Consider the following 16616-nt stretch of genomic DNA (forward strand, 5'->3'; position numbering starts at 1 on the left):
AGTGAAATGGGGGGGGGGGTGTTGACCTATAGAGGGAGTGGGGGAGGGGTGGTTGGGTTTTCTTTATCTTTGTTTATGGGGGGAGCGGCTGGGGAGTGGGGAGGAGGGGAGGATGCTGAAGTGGGTGGAGTTGATGTGGCGCAGTTGGTTAGGGGGACATCTCGGGGTGGGCCCGAGGGTGAGCGAGGCTTGGACCTGGGGGAACTGGCTAATGGAGGGGTTATGGCTGACCAGCGAGGGAGCAGGGGGTGGGGAGTCTCCCGACCTGGTTGATTATGTGCAACTTATGGGGTTTAAATGGCCCGGTCAAAAGGTTGCGGGATTTCACACATTTAATGAGTTTGAAGGCAGACATTGGGCGGGATTCTCCGGTCGGCGACACCGAAATCGCGTTGGCCGATCGGCCGGAGAATCCTCGTTTGCGCCGAAATCGGGGCGGCGCCGCTTTTGCGATACTCCACCCCCTCTAAAACGCAAGTCATATGGACGGCCTCGGGCCGTCACCTGAGGCCATTCCGATTCGCCACCCCCGATGGGTCGAGTTCCAACGGCATGGGTCACTCATGCTTGTTTTCGTGAACCCGGCATGGCGGCTGCGGACTGAGTCCAGCGCCGCCACAGTTGGCGGGAGAGTCGTTCTGCGGGCAGGGGGGGCTTTGGCGGGAGCTGGGGTCACTAGTGAAGGGTGGTCTGGGGATGGCGAGGGGGCTTACAGGGGGGGACAGTTTTTGGCAGGCCGGAACGGCGCGCGGCCGGCGCCATGTTGCACGCCGCGGGCACTGCAGGCCGCCGCCATGCGCATGTGGAGCTCCGGACCCAGCAATTCTCCGGCCGTATCCGCAGGTAAAGCTGGGGGCTTTATGCCTCGTGCCTGCTAGCCCCCCACCAGACGGAGGATCGGTGCAGCTTTTGCAGCGCTTCTTCTGGCGTAAAATGCCACTGTTCCTAAGTCGTCAGCACGTAGTTTTCAAATCGTTGAACCCAGCCCATTATGTTTCTTCAGGAGGCGCAGCTGAAGCTGGGGGACCAGACCAGGCTGAGGAAGGGCTGGGTGGACAGGTGTTCCACTCAGGGCTGGATATGAAGCCAAGGGGGGGTTGGCGGTGCTAGTCAACAAGAGGGTGGCCGACTCCCGGGTGCGGCGATGACCAGCTGAGTCGCACGTTTCGGCAGCTCCCGGTGAAACGGACTTTTGGGCTCTTGATAGGAGCCCCAACGGCAATTTTGACGGCTAAAAACACTGTGCGGTAAACCAGAAGGGAATCCCCCCTGGATACGGATGAAAAAAGGAGGAGAAAGTGGCCGGATTGCAGTGGATCCTTTAGAACAGCGGCAAGGAAGGCAAGCAAAAACCAAGATGGCGTCGGAAGGTGGCAGTTTAACATGGGGCCCTGAACAACAAGAGTTCGTGAAATGCTGTGTGGAAGAGCTCAAAAAGGAAATGAAGAAAGAGCTGTTGGCCCCGATACTACAGGCGATCGAAGGGCTAAAGGAGGAACAAAAGACCCAGGAGCGGGAGCTTCGGGTCGTGAAGGCAAAGGCAGCCGAGAATGAGGACGACATACAGGGCCTGGTGGTGAAGACGGAGACGCATGAGGCACATCAGAAACGATGTGTGGAAAGGTTGGAGGCACTGGAGAACAACGCAAGGAGGAACAACCTGAGGATTCTTGGTCTTCCTGAAGGTGCGGAGGGAGCGGACGTCGGGGCATATGTGAGCACGATGCTGCACTCGTTAATGGGAGCGGAGGCCCCGGCGGGTCCGTTGGAGGTGGAGGGAGCATACCGAGTGATGGCGCGAGGACCGAGAGCAGGAGAAATTCCCAGAGCCATAGTGGTGAGATTCCTCCGTTTTAAGGATAGAGAAATGGTCCTTAGATGGGCAAAGAAAACTCGGAGCAGTAAATGGGAGAACGCGGTGATCCGCGTTTATCAAGACTGGAGTGCGGAGGTGGCGAGAAGGAGGGCGAGCTTTAATCGGGCCAAGGCGGTGCTTCATAAAAAGAAGATAAAATTTGGAATGCTGCAACCGGCAAGACTGTGGGTCACATATCGAGGGAGGCACCACTACTTTGAGACGGCGGATGAAGCGTGGACTTTTATTGTGGAAGAAAAACTGGAATGAGCGGGTTATTAAAAAGAACGTTTGAACAAAGTGGTGGGGCGAATGAGGGGGGCGAAGAGGGGGGTTAAAAAGGGGGGAAAGAGGAGTTTTATGTACTAATCCTGCGATGTGGTAACTTTTCTCTCTTCCACAGGTGGTGATGGGGGGAGGAGGGGAGGTGGAGGAGATGGGGCGTTGGCCATTGGGGGCGGGGCCAAGGGAGAAGCGCGGGCTTGGTTCCCGCGCTATGATAATCATGGCGGGAATAGAGAAGCAGGAAGGAGGGGGCGTCGCACGGTGCGAGCCGAGGTCACGGGGGGAAGCCGAGGTCGGCCAGAGTTTGCTGACTTCTGGGAGCAACATGGGGGGAGTAATTACGCTAGCGGGGGATCTAGCGGGGGGGGGTGGGAGGGGGGAATTACTGGGTTGCTGCTGCTGGGGAGAGGGGGGAGCTGGTATGGGAGGGGATGGGCGGGGGGGCACCGCCTGGGGGAGATACAGCTGCGTGGGAACTGGGTGAGGAGCTGGAAAAAGGGGATGGCTAATCGACAAGGGGGGGTAGGAAGCCCCCCAACCCGGCTGATCACGTGGAACGTGAGAGGGCTGAATGGGCCGATAAAGAGGGCACGGGTACTCGCACACCTTAAGAAACTTAAGGCAGATGTGGTTATGTTACAGGAAACGCACCTGAAACTGATAGACCAGGTTAGGCTACGCAAAGGATGGGTGGGGCAGGTGTTCCATTCGGGGCTAGATGCGAAAAACAGGGGGGTGGCTATATTAGTGGGGAAGCGGGTAATGTTCGAGGCAAAGACTATAGTGGCGGATAACGGGGGCAGATACGTGATGGTTAGTGGCAAACTACAGGGGGAGACGGTGGTTTTGGTAAACGTATATGCCCCGAACTGGGATGATGCCAATTTTATGAGGCGGATGCTAGGACGCATTCCGGACCTAGAGATGGGAAAGCTGATAATGGGGGGAGATTTTAATACGGTGTTGGAACCAGGGCTGGATAGGTCGAAGTCCAGGACTGGAAGGAGGCCGGCAGCAGCCAAGGTACTTAAAGATTTTATGGAGCAGATGGGAGGTGTAGACCCGTGGAGATTTAGCAGACCTAGGAGTAAGGAGTTCTCGTTTTTCTCCTATGTCCATAAAGTCTACTCGCGAATAGACTTTTTTGTGCTGGGAAGGGCGTTGATCCCGAAGGTGAGGGGAACGGAGTATACAGCTATAGCCATTTCGGATCACGCTCCACACTGGGTAGACTTGGAGATAGGGGAGGAAACAGGAGGGCGCCCACCCTGGAGAATGGACATGGGACTAATGGCAGATGAGGGGGGGTGTCTAAGGGTGAGGGGGTGCATTGAAAAGTACTTGGAACTCAATGATAATGGGGAGGTCCAGGTGGGAGTGGTCTGGGAGGCGTTGAAAGCGGTGGTTAGAGGGGAGCTGATATCAATAAGGGCACATAAAGGGAAGCAGGAGAGTAAGGAAGGGAGCGGTTGCTGCAAGAACTTTTGAGGGTGGACAGACAATATGCGGAAGCACCGGAGGAGGGACTGTACAGGGAAAGGCAAAGGCTACATGTAGAATTTGACTTGCTGACTACGGGCACTGCAGAGGCACAATGGAGGAAGGCACAGGGGGTACAGTACGAATATGGGGAGAAGGCGAGCAGGTTGCTGGCACACCAATTGAGGAAAAGGGGAGCAGCGAGGGAAATAGGGGGAGTGAGGGATGAGGAAGGAGAGATGGAGCGGGGAGCAGAGAGAGTGAATGGAGTGTTCAAGACATTTTATAAAAAATTATATGAAGCTCAACCCCCGGATGGGAGGGAGAGAATGATGGGCTTCTTGGATCGGCTGGAATTTCCCAAGGTGGAAGAGCAGGAAAGGGTGGGACTGGGAGCACAGATCGAGGTAGAAGAAGTGGTGAAAGGAATTAGGAGCATGCAGGCAGGAAAGGCCCCGGGACCGGATGGATTCCCAGTCGAATTCTATAGAAAATATGTGGACTTGCTCGCCCCGGTATTGACGAGGACCTTTAATGAGGCAAAGGAAAGGGGACAACTGCCCCCGACTATGTCTGAAGCAACGATATCGCTTCTCTTAAAGAAGGAAAAGGACCCGCTACAATGCGGGTCCTATAGACCTATTTCCCTCCTAAATGTAGATGCCAAGATCCTGGCCAAGGTAATGGCAATGAGAATAGAGGAATGTGTCCCGGGGGTGGTCCACGAGGACCAAACTGGGTTTGTGAAGGGGAGACAGCTGAACACGAATATACGGAGGCTGTTAGGGATAATGATGATGGCCCCACCAGAGGGGGAAATGGAGATAGTAGTGGCGATGGATGCCGAGAAAGCATTTGATAGAGTGGAGTGGGATTATTTGTGGGAGGTGTTGAGGAGATTTGGTTTTGGAGAGGGGTATGTTAGATGGGTGCAGCTGTTGTATAGGGCCCCGATGGCGAGCGTGGTCACGAATGGACGGGGATCTGCATATTTTCGGCTCCATAGAGGGACAAGGCAGGGATGCCCTCTGTCCCCATTATTGTTTGCACTGGCGATTGAGCCCCTGGCGATAGCGTTGAGGGGTTCCAAGAAGTGGAGGGGAGTACTTAGAGGAGGAGAAGAGCACCGGGTATCTTTGTATGCGGACGATTTGCTACTATACGTGGCAGACCCGGCGGAGGGGATGCCAGAAATAATGCGGATACTTGGGGAGTTTGGGGATTTTTCAGGGTATAAATTGAACATGGGGAAAAGTGAGTTGTTTGTGGTGCACCCAGGGGAGCAGAGTAGAGAAATAGAGGACCTACCGTTGAGGAAGGTAACAAGGGACTTTCGTTACCTGGGGATCCAGATAGCCAAGAATTGGGGCACATTGCATAGGTTAGATTTAGCGCGGTTGGTGGAACAAATGGAGGAGGATTTCAAGAGATGGGATATGGTATCCCTGTCACTGGCAGGGAGGGTGCAGGCGGTTAAGATGGTGGTCCTCCCGAGATTCCTCTTTGTGTTTCAGTGCCTCCCGGTGGTGATCACGAAGGCTTTTTTTAAAAGGATTGAAAAGAGCATCATGGGTTTTGTGTGGGCCGGGAAGACCCCGAGAGTGAGGAAGGGATTCTTACAGCGTAGCAGGGATAGGGGGGGGCTGGCACTACCGAGCCTAAGTGAGTATTATTGGGCCGCTAATATTTCAATGGTGAGTAAGTGGATGGGAGAGGAGGAGGGAGCGGCGTGGAAGAGATTAGAGAGGGCGTCCTGTAGGGGGACTAGCCTACAGGCTATGGTGACAGCCCCATTGCCGTTCTCACCGAGGAACTACACCACAAGCCCGGTGGTGGTGGCTACACTGAAGATTTGGGGACAGTGGAGAAGGCACAGGGGAAAGACTGGAGCCTTGGGGGGGTCCCCGATAAGAAACAACCATAGATTTGCCCCGGGGGGAATGGATGGGGGATATGGAATGTGGCAAAGAGCAGGAATAACGCAACTGAAAGATCTGTTTGTGGATGGGAAGTTCGCGAGTCTGGGAGCGCTGACCGAGAAATATGGGTTGCCCCAAGGGAATGCATTCAGGTATATGCAACTGAGGGCTTTTGCGAGGCAACAGGTGAGGGAATTCCCGCAGCTCCCGACAGAAGAGGTGCAGGACAGAGTGATCTCAAAGACATGGGTGGGGGATGGTAAGGTGTCAGATATATATAGGGAAATGAGGGACGAAGGGGAGACTATGGTAGATGAACTAAAAGGGAAATGGGAAGAAGAGCTGGGGGAGGAGATCGAGGAGGGGCTGTGGGCAGATGCCCTAAGCAGGGTAAACTCGTCGTCCTCGTGTGCCAGGCTAAGCCTGATTCAGTTTAAGGTATTACACAGGGCGCATATGACTGGAGCACGGCTCAGTAAATTTTTTGGGGTGGAGGATAGGTGTGCGAGGTGCTCGAGAAGCCCAGCGAATCATACCCATATGTTTTGGTCATGCCCGGCACTACAGGGGTTTTGGATGGGGGTGACAAAGGTGCTTTCAAAAGTAGTGGGGGTCCGGGTCGAACCAAGCTGGGGGTTGGCTATATTTGGGGTTGCACAAGAGCCGGGAGTGCAGGAGGCGAGAGAGGCCGATGTTTTGGCCTTTGCGTCCCTAGTAGCCCGGCGCAGGATATTGTTAATGTGGAAAGAAGCCAAGCCCCCGGGGGTGGAGACCTGGATAAATGACATGGCAGGGTTTATAAAGCTAGAGCGGATTAAGTTCGTTCTAAAGGGGTCGGCTCAAGGGTTCACCAGGCGGTGGCAACCGTTCGCCGAATACCTCGCAGAAAGATAGATGGAATGGAAAAAAGAAGGCAGCAGCAGCAGCCCAGGACCCTTTGAGGTCGGCAGTACTGTAACCGATCCTGGGGGTAGGTTTGTGATGGTTAGCGGTAAGCTAAAAGGAATGCCTGTGGCGCTAGTGCTGGTCCAATTTGGAATGATGTGTATTTTATGAGGTGGGTTCTGGGAAAGATTCCGGACCTGGACCTGGATTGTGGGGGAGATTTTAACATGCTTCCGGATCCTAGGTTGGACCGGTCATGCCCTAGGTCCCTGAAGGTTATGGCTATGGCGATGGGGGGTGGGAGGGGTGCGGATCCGTGGCGGTTTGAGAGGCCAATGGCGAAGGGGTTTTCGTACTTCTCCCACATGCACAGCACGTACTCCCGGATTGATATCTTTGTGTTCGACAAGATGTTGTTGGCAGGGGTGGTTGGTTCGGAGTATTCGGCAATTGCGGTGCCTGACAAAGCACCGCACTGATTGGATTTGTGGGTGATGCAGGGAGAGGCTCAGCGGCCACAGTGGAGTTTAGATGTGGTGTTCCTGGCAGACAAGGGGATCTGTGAGAGGGTGAGGGCAGCTGGCCTCCATGAATTATGTGGAGCTGAATAAGATGGGAGAGGTTTCTGCCTCCAAGCTGTGGGAGGACCTGAAAGTGGTGGTGAGGGGGTATTTGTATCGATTCAGGCGCACAGGGAGAGGATGGAGCAGGCGGAGAGGTTGAGGTTGGTGGAGGACATTCTGAGGGTGGACTGGAGATATTCGGTGGCGCCTGAGTGGTCTTACTAAAGGAGAGGCAGGGGCTCCAGATGGAGTTTGGGCCCGGGAGTTTGGGCTGGTGTCTACTGGAAAGGCGGTGGGAGAATCACGTAGAGCCAGAGGGGCAGTTTATGAGTATGGGTAGAAAGCGAGTAGGCTGCTTGCACATCAGTTGAGGAAGCAGGCGGCGGCGAGAGAGATTGGAAGGGTGAGGGATGAGGGGGACTGGATCAAATCGGAGCTGGAGCGGGTGAATGTGGTTTTTAAGACCTGCTATTGGAGGTTGTATGACACGGAGCCTCCAGTGGGGGGTGAAGGATGAGGCGGTTTGTGGACAGGTTGGAGTTCCCGAGGGTTAAGGAGGTGAAGGTGCAGGTGGCCCCGATTGGGCTGAGGGAGGTGATGGATTGCACGGGGTCGATGCGGGATAGGGAAGACTCCGGGGCTGGATGTGTTCCCAGCCGGGGTTTATAAAGAGTGTTGGGTTGGAGCTTGGGCACCTGCTCATTGGGATGCATAATGAGTCGATAGTGAGGGGAGAACTCCCCCTATGCTAAAGCAGGCCTCTATTTCACTCATTTTAGAGGACAAGGACCCGGGGCAGTGTGGATCGGACTGCACGATTTCACTGTTAGATGTGGATGTAAAGTTGTTGGTGAAGGTGCTGGCGTTGCGGATAGAGGATTGTGTGCCGGGGGCGATGGGGGAGGACCAGATTAGGTTCGTGAAGGAGCACGGGTGTCGGCGAATGTACTGAGGCTGCTTATTGTGATACCCAGCGGTGGCAATGGATGTGGAGGAGGCATTCAATTGGGTTGAATAGGCATATCTGTTTGAGGTGATGGGTCAGTTCGGGTTTGGGCAAGGGTTTGTGGATTATGTTCGGCTGCTGTTCAAGGTGCCTTTTTTTTATTCGTTCATGGGACATGGGCATCGCAGGCTGTGTCAGTATTTATTGCTCATCCCTAATTGCCCTTGAGGGACAGTTAAGAGTCCATAACATTGTAGTCACATATAGGCCAGACCAGGTAAGGATGGCAGATTCCCCTGAAGGACATTAGTGAACCAAATATTTTTTACGACAATTAATAATGGTTTCATGATCATCACTTTCATTGAATTCAAATTTCACTATTTGCAGTGGTGGGATTTGAACCTGGGACTGGGTCTCTACATTCCTAGTCCAGTGACAATACCACTACGCCACCGCCTCCCCTAGCCTAAGGCTAGTATTTGGACAAACAAGGTTAGTTCAGATTACTAGGGCTACACCAGGGCACGAGCCCGCTCTCCCTGCAGCCCTTTACCCCAGTGATAGAACCGTTGCCAATGACGCTTCGAGGGTAAGGGGAGATTGAGCGAGGGAGAAACATCCAGCTAATCTCATGCGCTATGGAGATAGATTGCCAGAGAGGGAGAGAGAATGAGAGCGCCAGAGAGAGAGAGAGAGGGAGAGAGAGAGAGTCAGACAGAGATAGAGAGAGCTGGAAAACCATGATTATACAGACTTAAATAGAATATTGCACTAGCTTAAGAAAAGTTCAGGAAGTCAGATATACTAGAGGAACAATTAGAGATTAGGTTAAGTAAGTTGACCGATGCATGTGGCAAGAATATTGTTTGCTTTCCTTTGAATCTGACACACTGTAGATCCTACTGTAACAGTATGACACATAAAATGTTTCGAAAATCGAACACACAGAAAGACAGCCTCAGATCCCTGTCTAGCATTGCCATGCCAGATAGATTATTGTACGATGCATTCTGCTCATTCAAAACAACATTCTTTATCCCAAGCTCTCTGCTGCACAATTGTGATCTTTTTCCGTTTCCCCTGGCAGCTATCCTGTCACTGTCTGAGTGAGCTTGGCAATCTGCTGGATCTCACACATCAGCTTTACAGACAAAGGGTTTATATCCCCCTCACTTAGCCTGATTACAATCCAGGCCCAAGGGGCGAACACTGCGTTTCTAAACTAGCGACCACCCGATCAATCACTCTTTCGTTAGCATTCCAAAAAGATGGTGGCCATTATCTAGTTGTGTCAACGCGGTGTCAAAACAAGATGTTAGGCATCACAAAGGCAGCAAAATAAACACAAAGCATTTATTTTATTGGTTCTCAGAATGTGGCTGGGGCATTGGAAAGTTAGCCTTTATTGGCCCAGTCTATTAAGTGGGATTCACAAATGTGCGGCACCGGAGTTATACGTTGGCCAGACCAGGCAGGTGTGGCAAATTCTCTTCCCTGGCGTTTTTACAGCAGCCCAGCGGCTTTTAAAGTATCTGTTTCTGATATTAGCCCAGAAATGATCCGGGCTGGAATTCTCCGACCGTTGGGATTCTCTGTTCCCGCTGGCAGGGCACCCCTGCCCGAGAGTTTCCCGGCTGTGTGGGGTGGCCTCAATGGGAAATCCCATTGACAAGCGGCGAGAACAGGGAACCCTCCGCCAGCGAACGGCGCGCCCCCGAGAAGCACGTGGCTGGGACACCGGAGAATCCAGCCATTTATTGGAATCAATTTCACATCTTACATGGTGGGATTATGAATTCATCATCTCTAGAGTTACCAGTCCAGTATTATAACCACTATATTATCATACACACATGTGCCATGTATTTTGATGACACTGTATTAACTCATCGCAGCTGGGTAAAAGTGAACACGCTTACTTTCTATTGCGTTCTTTCACCACCATCCTGGTCATGCTCTGGATGCATTGTGCTCGATAATTTTCATAGTGCACATCACGTGTCACATCCTTCAAATCCTGCATGTGTGTCCGGATCAACATGTTTCGTAACCTCACAAAGTCACAGTGAGCTGGATTCTCCACTGCAAAGAGATGGAGGTTAGAAAAAATAAAATCATTCTGGTGATTTATATTATTGGGTAACAGTGGATGCTCCAAAGCGCTATGCATACTTGAGTTGCTTTGTCATGCACTTACCTCCATTACATTGGTGAATGTATTGCTAATTTGCACTCTGCAAGTCCCCATAAACAACAATGAGACAAATGAGCAGTTCATCTGGTTTTGAGTGGTGTTGTTGAGGGAAGAATATTGGTCAGGATATCAGGCGATCTCTCTGCTGTTCTTTGAATTCCCATAGAATGTTTAACAGCCATCCAGACAAGACAGGGACCTTGGTTTTGCATCTCATCCAAAAACCAACAGTTGCAACAAGGCTGCACTCCCCCAGCACTGTATGTAGTGTCAGCCCACAACCTTGTCACTCAGAGTCCAGAACCAAATGTCTTTTCTAAAAATCAGCCATCCGTCAAACCCAAGTGATAAGGAAGGCAAATGGAATTTTGGCATCCATTGTTAATGGAATAGAGTATAAAAGCAGGGAAGTGCTGTTGCAACAACATAGGGCATGGGTGAGATCACATCTGGAGGACTTGCACACAGTTTTGGTCCCCTTATTTGAGGAAGGACATAAATGCATTAGAGGCGGTTCAAAGAAGGTTCACTAGACTGATTCCAGGGATGAAGAGAGATTGAGCATATTAGGCCTATACTCGTGAAATGAAATGAAAATCGCTTATTGTCACGAGTAGGCTTCAATGAAGTTACTGTGAAAAGCCCCTAGTCGCCACATTCCGGCGCCTGTTCGGGGAGGCTGGTACGGGAATCAAACCGTGCTGCTGGCCTGCCTTGGTCTGCATTAAAAGCCAGCGATTTAGCCCAGTGAGCTAAACCAGCCCCTGGAGTTCAGAAGAATGAGAGGAGATCTAATTGAGATATATAAAATGCTAACGGGGATTGACAGGTTGGAGGGGATGTTTCCTCTTGTTGGACATTCTAGAATAAAGGCCAGAGTTTTAGGCTATGGGGTGGGCAGATTTAAAACAGAAATGAGGAGGAATTAAAAGCAAATTACTGCGGATGCTGGAATCTGAAATGAAAGAGAAAATGCTGGAAAATCTCTGGAAAAGCTCAGCTTTGACAAAGAGTCATCGGACTCGAAACGTTAGCTCTTTTCCCACCCTACAGATGCTGCCAGACCTGCTGAGATTTTCCAGCATTTTCTCTTTCGTTTCTGAGGAGGAATTACTTCATCAAATGGTCATGAATCTGTGGAATTCACTATGCCAGAGCGCAGTGGACACCCAAACATTAAACAAATTTAAGGAAGAGATAGATAGGGGGCTGGTTTCTCCGTTCCGGAGGCAATGTGGCGACTTCAACGGAGAATCTGTGGTGTTTCACGACGGGATATCGGCGCGGAACCCTCAGCAATTCCGGTACAGGTGAGGGGCTAGCACCGGTGCCGCGTGGAACACCCACAGAACGTGCGGAAAATGACCGGAGAGTCGCCGGGTCCCGGGCCGCCAACGCGCGGCTGCTGCCTGTCAGCCCTGCGCATGTGCAGCCTGCCAACACACACCCATCGCACCGGAAAACATGGCGCCGGCCTTGCTGGATCGCGTACCCATCCCCCCCGACTCCACAGCCCACCTCCTTGCCACCCCCCAGCCCTAGCAGAAGCCCACCGGCCAGCGGCACAGATTCCGACTGAGCATGGCGGTGCTGGACACGGTCTGCAGCCAGCATGCCGGGTTCCCGACCGCTGTGATCGCACGTGGTCCGGGCCGTCGGGAACAAGGCCCATCGGAGGCGGAGCATCGCGGGTGGGCCGGCTGATGCCGCTCCAACGGGGTTGCGATTGCGTGTGGTGCGCGCCCCGATGACGCCGATTTGGAGGGGGCGGAGCACCGCGAACTGGCATCAATCCGGCATCGGAAGCTATTCTCCGCCTAAACGACATTCTCGATTTCGGTGTCGGGCTGCGGAGAATCTCGCCCAGGGTTTTTAATGAGTAGCGGGTTGAAGGATTATGGTGACTGGGCATGAAGGTGGAGATGGGGCTGAGATGAGATCAGCCGAGATGGTATTAAATGGTACAGCAGACCCAAGCTGGTTAATGGCCTACTCTTGCTCCTCGTTCTTTTTTTCTTACCCAAAATAGGCCACTTTATCATAGTGATAGTTTAGACAAAACATATACACTGGTCTTTGGCCTGGGTTTTGTCTGAAAGTGGTTGAGATGTACCATTTTATACCACATTGGCAGAAAAGTGCTGAGCTTTGCCTCATGGCATTGCTCACCAGTAGCCTCACAGGTAGCATGGTATCTTGAGTATGATGTTTAGCTGGTAAAATGGACGGGAGCTGTATTGAACCTGGTCTCTAAATAAGGTCAATATTTTGTTGGGATGGTGGGGGGGGGGGGGGGGGGGGGGGGGGAAGAGAGTGGGAAAGGGGGGGAAAGAGTGTGTGCATTTTTATTAGGTCATCAGAAACTTTGCAGGTGGGTATAAAATAATAATTTGGTGTTCAAGCATGGTGTATCAGACACCTCACTAACCATGCCAAATAATAGTATCACTAACAGAATCAGAATCAGAGGAGACCATTCAGTCCATAGTGTTTGTGTTACCCTGAAAACAGCTCCCCAGCCTCATTCCACTGTCCAAAGTCAATCACAACACAGCAAGGACATATTTCATTATGTTTAAAAGCGATTAATTCCAGAAACCCACCACCCTGTCGGGTGAAATAGTTTCCCCTCAAATCCCATCCAACCCTTCTCCCAGTTACTTTGGACTCTGCCCCCTGGTTACTGACCTCTCCAATCTGCGGAATAATGTCCTTCCTACCACCCTATCCAGGCTCCTCCTGATTTCATACACAATCTACCCAGTTTATATATTTTATGAAGCCACTAGTTTTACAAAAGGTTGTTTTAACAAGCACAATTGTGAAACTATGAACTTTCAAAATGGTGCTTGGCATTGATGCTTAAAAGACATTGGCCAGGGTAAATCTCTGCTATTTTCATTTAACCCGAGGTAAAAAAATTAAACAACATTTTTTTTTTCAAAAGGTTCGTGCTTGTGTTTTACCTTCTACAATACCCCAGGGATATAGTCGTCCCCGCACCCTCTTTCCTTTGGCTTCAACCACAGTGTTGCTGCCGATCACAGTGAATGGGATGCTATCCTGGAATAGAAGGTAAAAGACGATATAAAAACAAAACAGTTGAGAGGAATTCATCTCTTTGGAAGCAGAATCCACAGCACCTTTTGCATCAGGTATTAAGCAGCACTCGCTAGAACTGAGTCTCAGTCAGTGAATAATGAATATTGTACAAAGAACATTCAGAAGCCATACCTGTTAGGTGGTTCAGTTGTATTTTTTATATTTGTTCAAGGGGCAGGAATATCACTGGCTAGGCCAGCATTTATTGCCCATCTCTAATTGTCCTCGGGTACTGGTGGTGAGCCGTCTTCTTGATCTACAAGAGCCCATGTTGTGTAGGTACATCCATAGTGCTGTTAGGGAGGGAGTCCCAGGGTTGTGACCCAGCGACAGCGAAGGAATGGTGATATGTTTCCAAGTCAGGATGGTGAGTGACTTGGAGGGGAACTTCCAGGTGGTGGTGTCCCCATGTGTCTGCTGCCCTTGTCCTTCTAGATGTTAGTGATCGTGGGTTTGAAAGTTGCTGTCTATAAAGCAGCCTTGGTGAGTTGCTGCAGTGCATCTTGTAGATGGTACACATGGCTGCCACTGTGTTTCGATGGTGCAAGGAGTGAATGTTTGTGGAAGGGTTGCCAATCAAGCGGGCTGCTTTGTCCTGGATGGTGTTGAACATCTTGAGTTTTGTTGGAGCTGCTCTCAACTAGACAAGGGGGCAGTATTCCATAACACTCCTGACCTGTGCCTTATAGATGGTGGACTGACTCTGAGGAGTCAGGAGGTGAGTTATGTGCTGCAGGATTCTCAGCCTCTGAGTGAGCTGTTCAGAAGAATGTGTGGGGTGGTGAGAGGGATCAAATTGCACAGAGGACAGCTGTTTATCTTCTATGCTGTGAGGAAGCATTTCTGCTCCTCCTGGACCAATAGCAGTGCTGAAATAATACTTACCCCATGCTGCAGCAGTCATTGGCTCCCTTTAGCTGCCAGATTATTGGAAGGCTCAGAAACCCAATCGGCCGATGTTAGATTTAAAGGGAGCGAAATCATGAGGCACACAATCTTATTGAAATATTTAAATATGCAATCCGCCTGAAAGGAGTTGCTATGCCGCAATCCGCTGATAGTGATGCAGTGTGCCATGCGTCGCAGCCGCTGCACCATGTTACACCGTCACCCACATGGGTGATTGGCAGGGGAGCGATACGGCTCTCCAGCTGGTCACGTGGAACATGAGGGGGCTGAATGGGCCAGTCACGTGTGTTTGCGCACCTGAGCAGTCTGAAGGCCTTTTTGCGGGTGACGCACTTAAAGATAGGGGACCACACAAGGTTGAGGAAAGGACGGGTGGGCACGTGTTCCATTTGGGACTGGATATGAAGACGGGGGGGGGGGGGTGCGTGTTGGTGAATAAGTGGGTGGCATTCGATATGGTGAACATTATGGCAGATCTGGGGGGTGGGGGGAGTTTGTGATGGTGAGTGGGAAGCTGGAGGGGTTGCTGGTAGTTTTGGTAAATGTTTATGCCCCAAATTGGGATGATGTAGATTTTATGAGACGGGTGTTAGGGAAGATTCCAGACTTGGACACACCGGTTGATTATGGCGACGGATTTTAATACAGTTATGGGGCCAAGCTTGGACCGGTCGAGCCCCAGGTCGGTGAGGGTGTCGGCAGTGGGGAAGGAGTTGAAGGGGTTTATGGAGCACATGGGGGGGGGGGGGCTCTTGGAGATTTGGGAGGCAAAGGGCGAAGGAATTTTCATACTTCTCCCATGTGCACCAGGTGTACTCCCGGATTGACTTTCTTGTGTTAGACAAGACGTTGCAGATGAGGGTGATCGACTCGGAGTACAGGGCGATCATGGTTTCTGACCACGAGCCGCATTGGATGGATTTGCGAGTGGGCCGAGGGGGTGGGGGGGGGAGCCCAGCGCCCAGCGCCCACAGCGGAGGCTGGATAAAAATCTTTATTAGTGTCACAAGTAGGCTGGCTTACATTAACACTGCAATGAAGTTACTGTGAGAATCCCCTAGTTGCCACACTCTGGCACCTGTTCGGGTACACAGGTAGAATTCAGAATGTCCAATTCACCTAAAAAGCACGTCTTTCGGGACTTGTGGGAGGAAACCGGAGCACCCGGAGGAAACCCACACAGACACTGGGAGAACGTGCAGACTCCGCACAGACAGTGAACCTAGCCGGGAATCGAACCTGGGTCTCTGGCACTGTGAAGCAACCGTGCTAACCACTGTGCTACCGTGCCGCCCGAATGTAGGGTTGTTGGAGGAGGAGGAGGTGTGCGAGCAAATGAGGGCTGCCATTCGTGGGTATGTGGAGCTAACCAACACGGGGGGAGGTCACAGCCACCATGCTGTGGGAGGCACTCGAGGAGGTGGTTAGGGGGAGTTTATCTCAATCTGGGTGGGGTGAATGTATTATGCCAATAATCCACCATTGTATTTGTATCTGTGCTGTTGCCCTTGTATTTGTATCTGTGCTATGCTGTTGCCCTTGTGGGCTCCTCCTATGGGCCATTGTATGACATTATCCCTTGGGGGAACATGTTGGGGCCTGTATGGGCTCCGCCCATGGCTCCTCCCCTTGAAGGGAGGTATAAAGAGCAGTCGACCTGTAGGCGGTTCTCAGTATTGGATCAGTCGCAGGCAGGCACTGTTCTAAATTGATTAAAGCCACGGTTTACTTCTACTCTTGTCTCGAGTGAATTGATGGTCGCATCACTGGGCGCACAGGGAGAAAACAGAGCGGACGGAGATGGCATGACTTGTGGATGAGATTTTGAGGGTGGACAGGAGATATTCGGCAGCCTGGAGGCAGGGTTGTTGCAGGAGAGGCAGAGGCTCCAGGTGGAGTTTGGGTTAGTGTCTACAGGGAAGGTGGTGGGGCAGCTACGGAGGGTCAGAGGGGCAGTGTATGAGTACGGAGAGAAGGCAAGCAGGATGCTGGCCCGCAAGTGAAGGAAGCACGAGACAGTAAGGTAAATTGGCAAAGTAAAGGATGATAAGGGTAAGGTGGTGTTGGACCCGGAATGGGAGTAATGTAGGCAGGCAAAGCCCTGAGTCCGGACGGGTTTCCAGTGGAGTTTTAGAAAAAGATTGGGGAGGGACCTGGGGCCACTGCTGGTGAGGGTGTACAATGAGGCGATGGAGAGGGGGGAACTCCCCCCTACATTGTCGCAAGCTTCCATCTCCCTGGTATTAAAAAAGGAAAAGGATCTGGAGCAGTGTGAGTCGTACTACCCAACATCGTTACTGAACATAGGCGGCAAGTTGCTGGCAAAGATGTTGGCCTCGCAAATAGGGGACTGCGTCCCACGGGGTGATAGGCAAGGACCAAATGGGAAATATGAAGGGGAGGCAGTTGACGGCTAAGGCGAGGGGGCTGCTTAACGTAATCTTGATGCCTTCGGAGGGGCAGGAGGAGGAGTTAT

General features: G+C 51.8%; 1 protein-coding gene across 6 annotated transcripts in view; it reads right to left on the reverse strand.

Annotated features, from left to right (window-relative positions):
- The window catches only part of LOC140386725 (septin-4-like), a 222611-nt gene that overhangs the window by 33237 nt on the left and 172758 nt on the right, over positions 1–16616 (reverse strand). For all 6 annotated transcript variants that reach the window (XM_072469341.1, XM_072469338.1, XM_072469339.1 and 3 more), the window contains 2 exons: positions 13096–13192; positions 9855–10017 (listed from right to left, as the gene is read on the reverse strand). In XM_072469341.1, coding sequence (XP_072325442.1) covers positions 9855–10017; positions 13096–13192 — 260 coding nt within the window. The remainder of the gene's footprint in view (positions 1–9854; positions 10018–13095; positions 13193–16616) is intronic.

The sequence above is a fragment of the Scyliorhinus torazame genome, chromosome 12, assembly GCF_047496885.1.
Source record: "Scyliorhinus torazame isolate Kashiwa2021f chromosome 12, sScyTor2.1, whole genome shotgun sequence".
In the NCBI taxonomy this organism is placed as follows: Eukaryota; Metazoa; Chordata; class Chondrichthyes; order Carcharhiniformes; family Scyliorhinidae; genus Scyliorhinus; species Scyliorhinus torazame.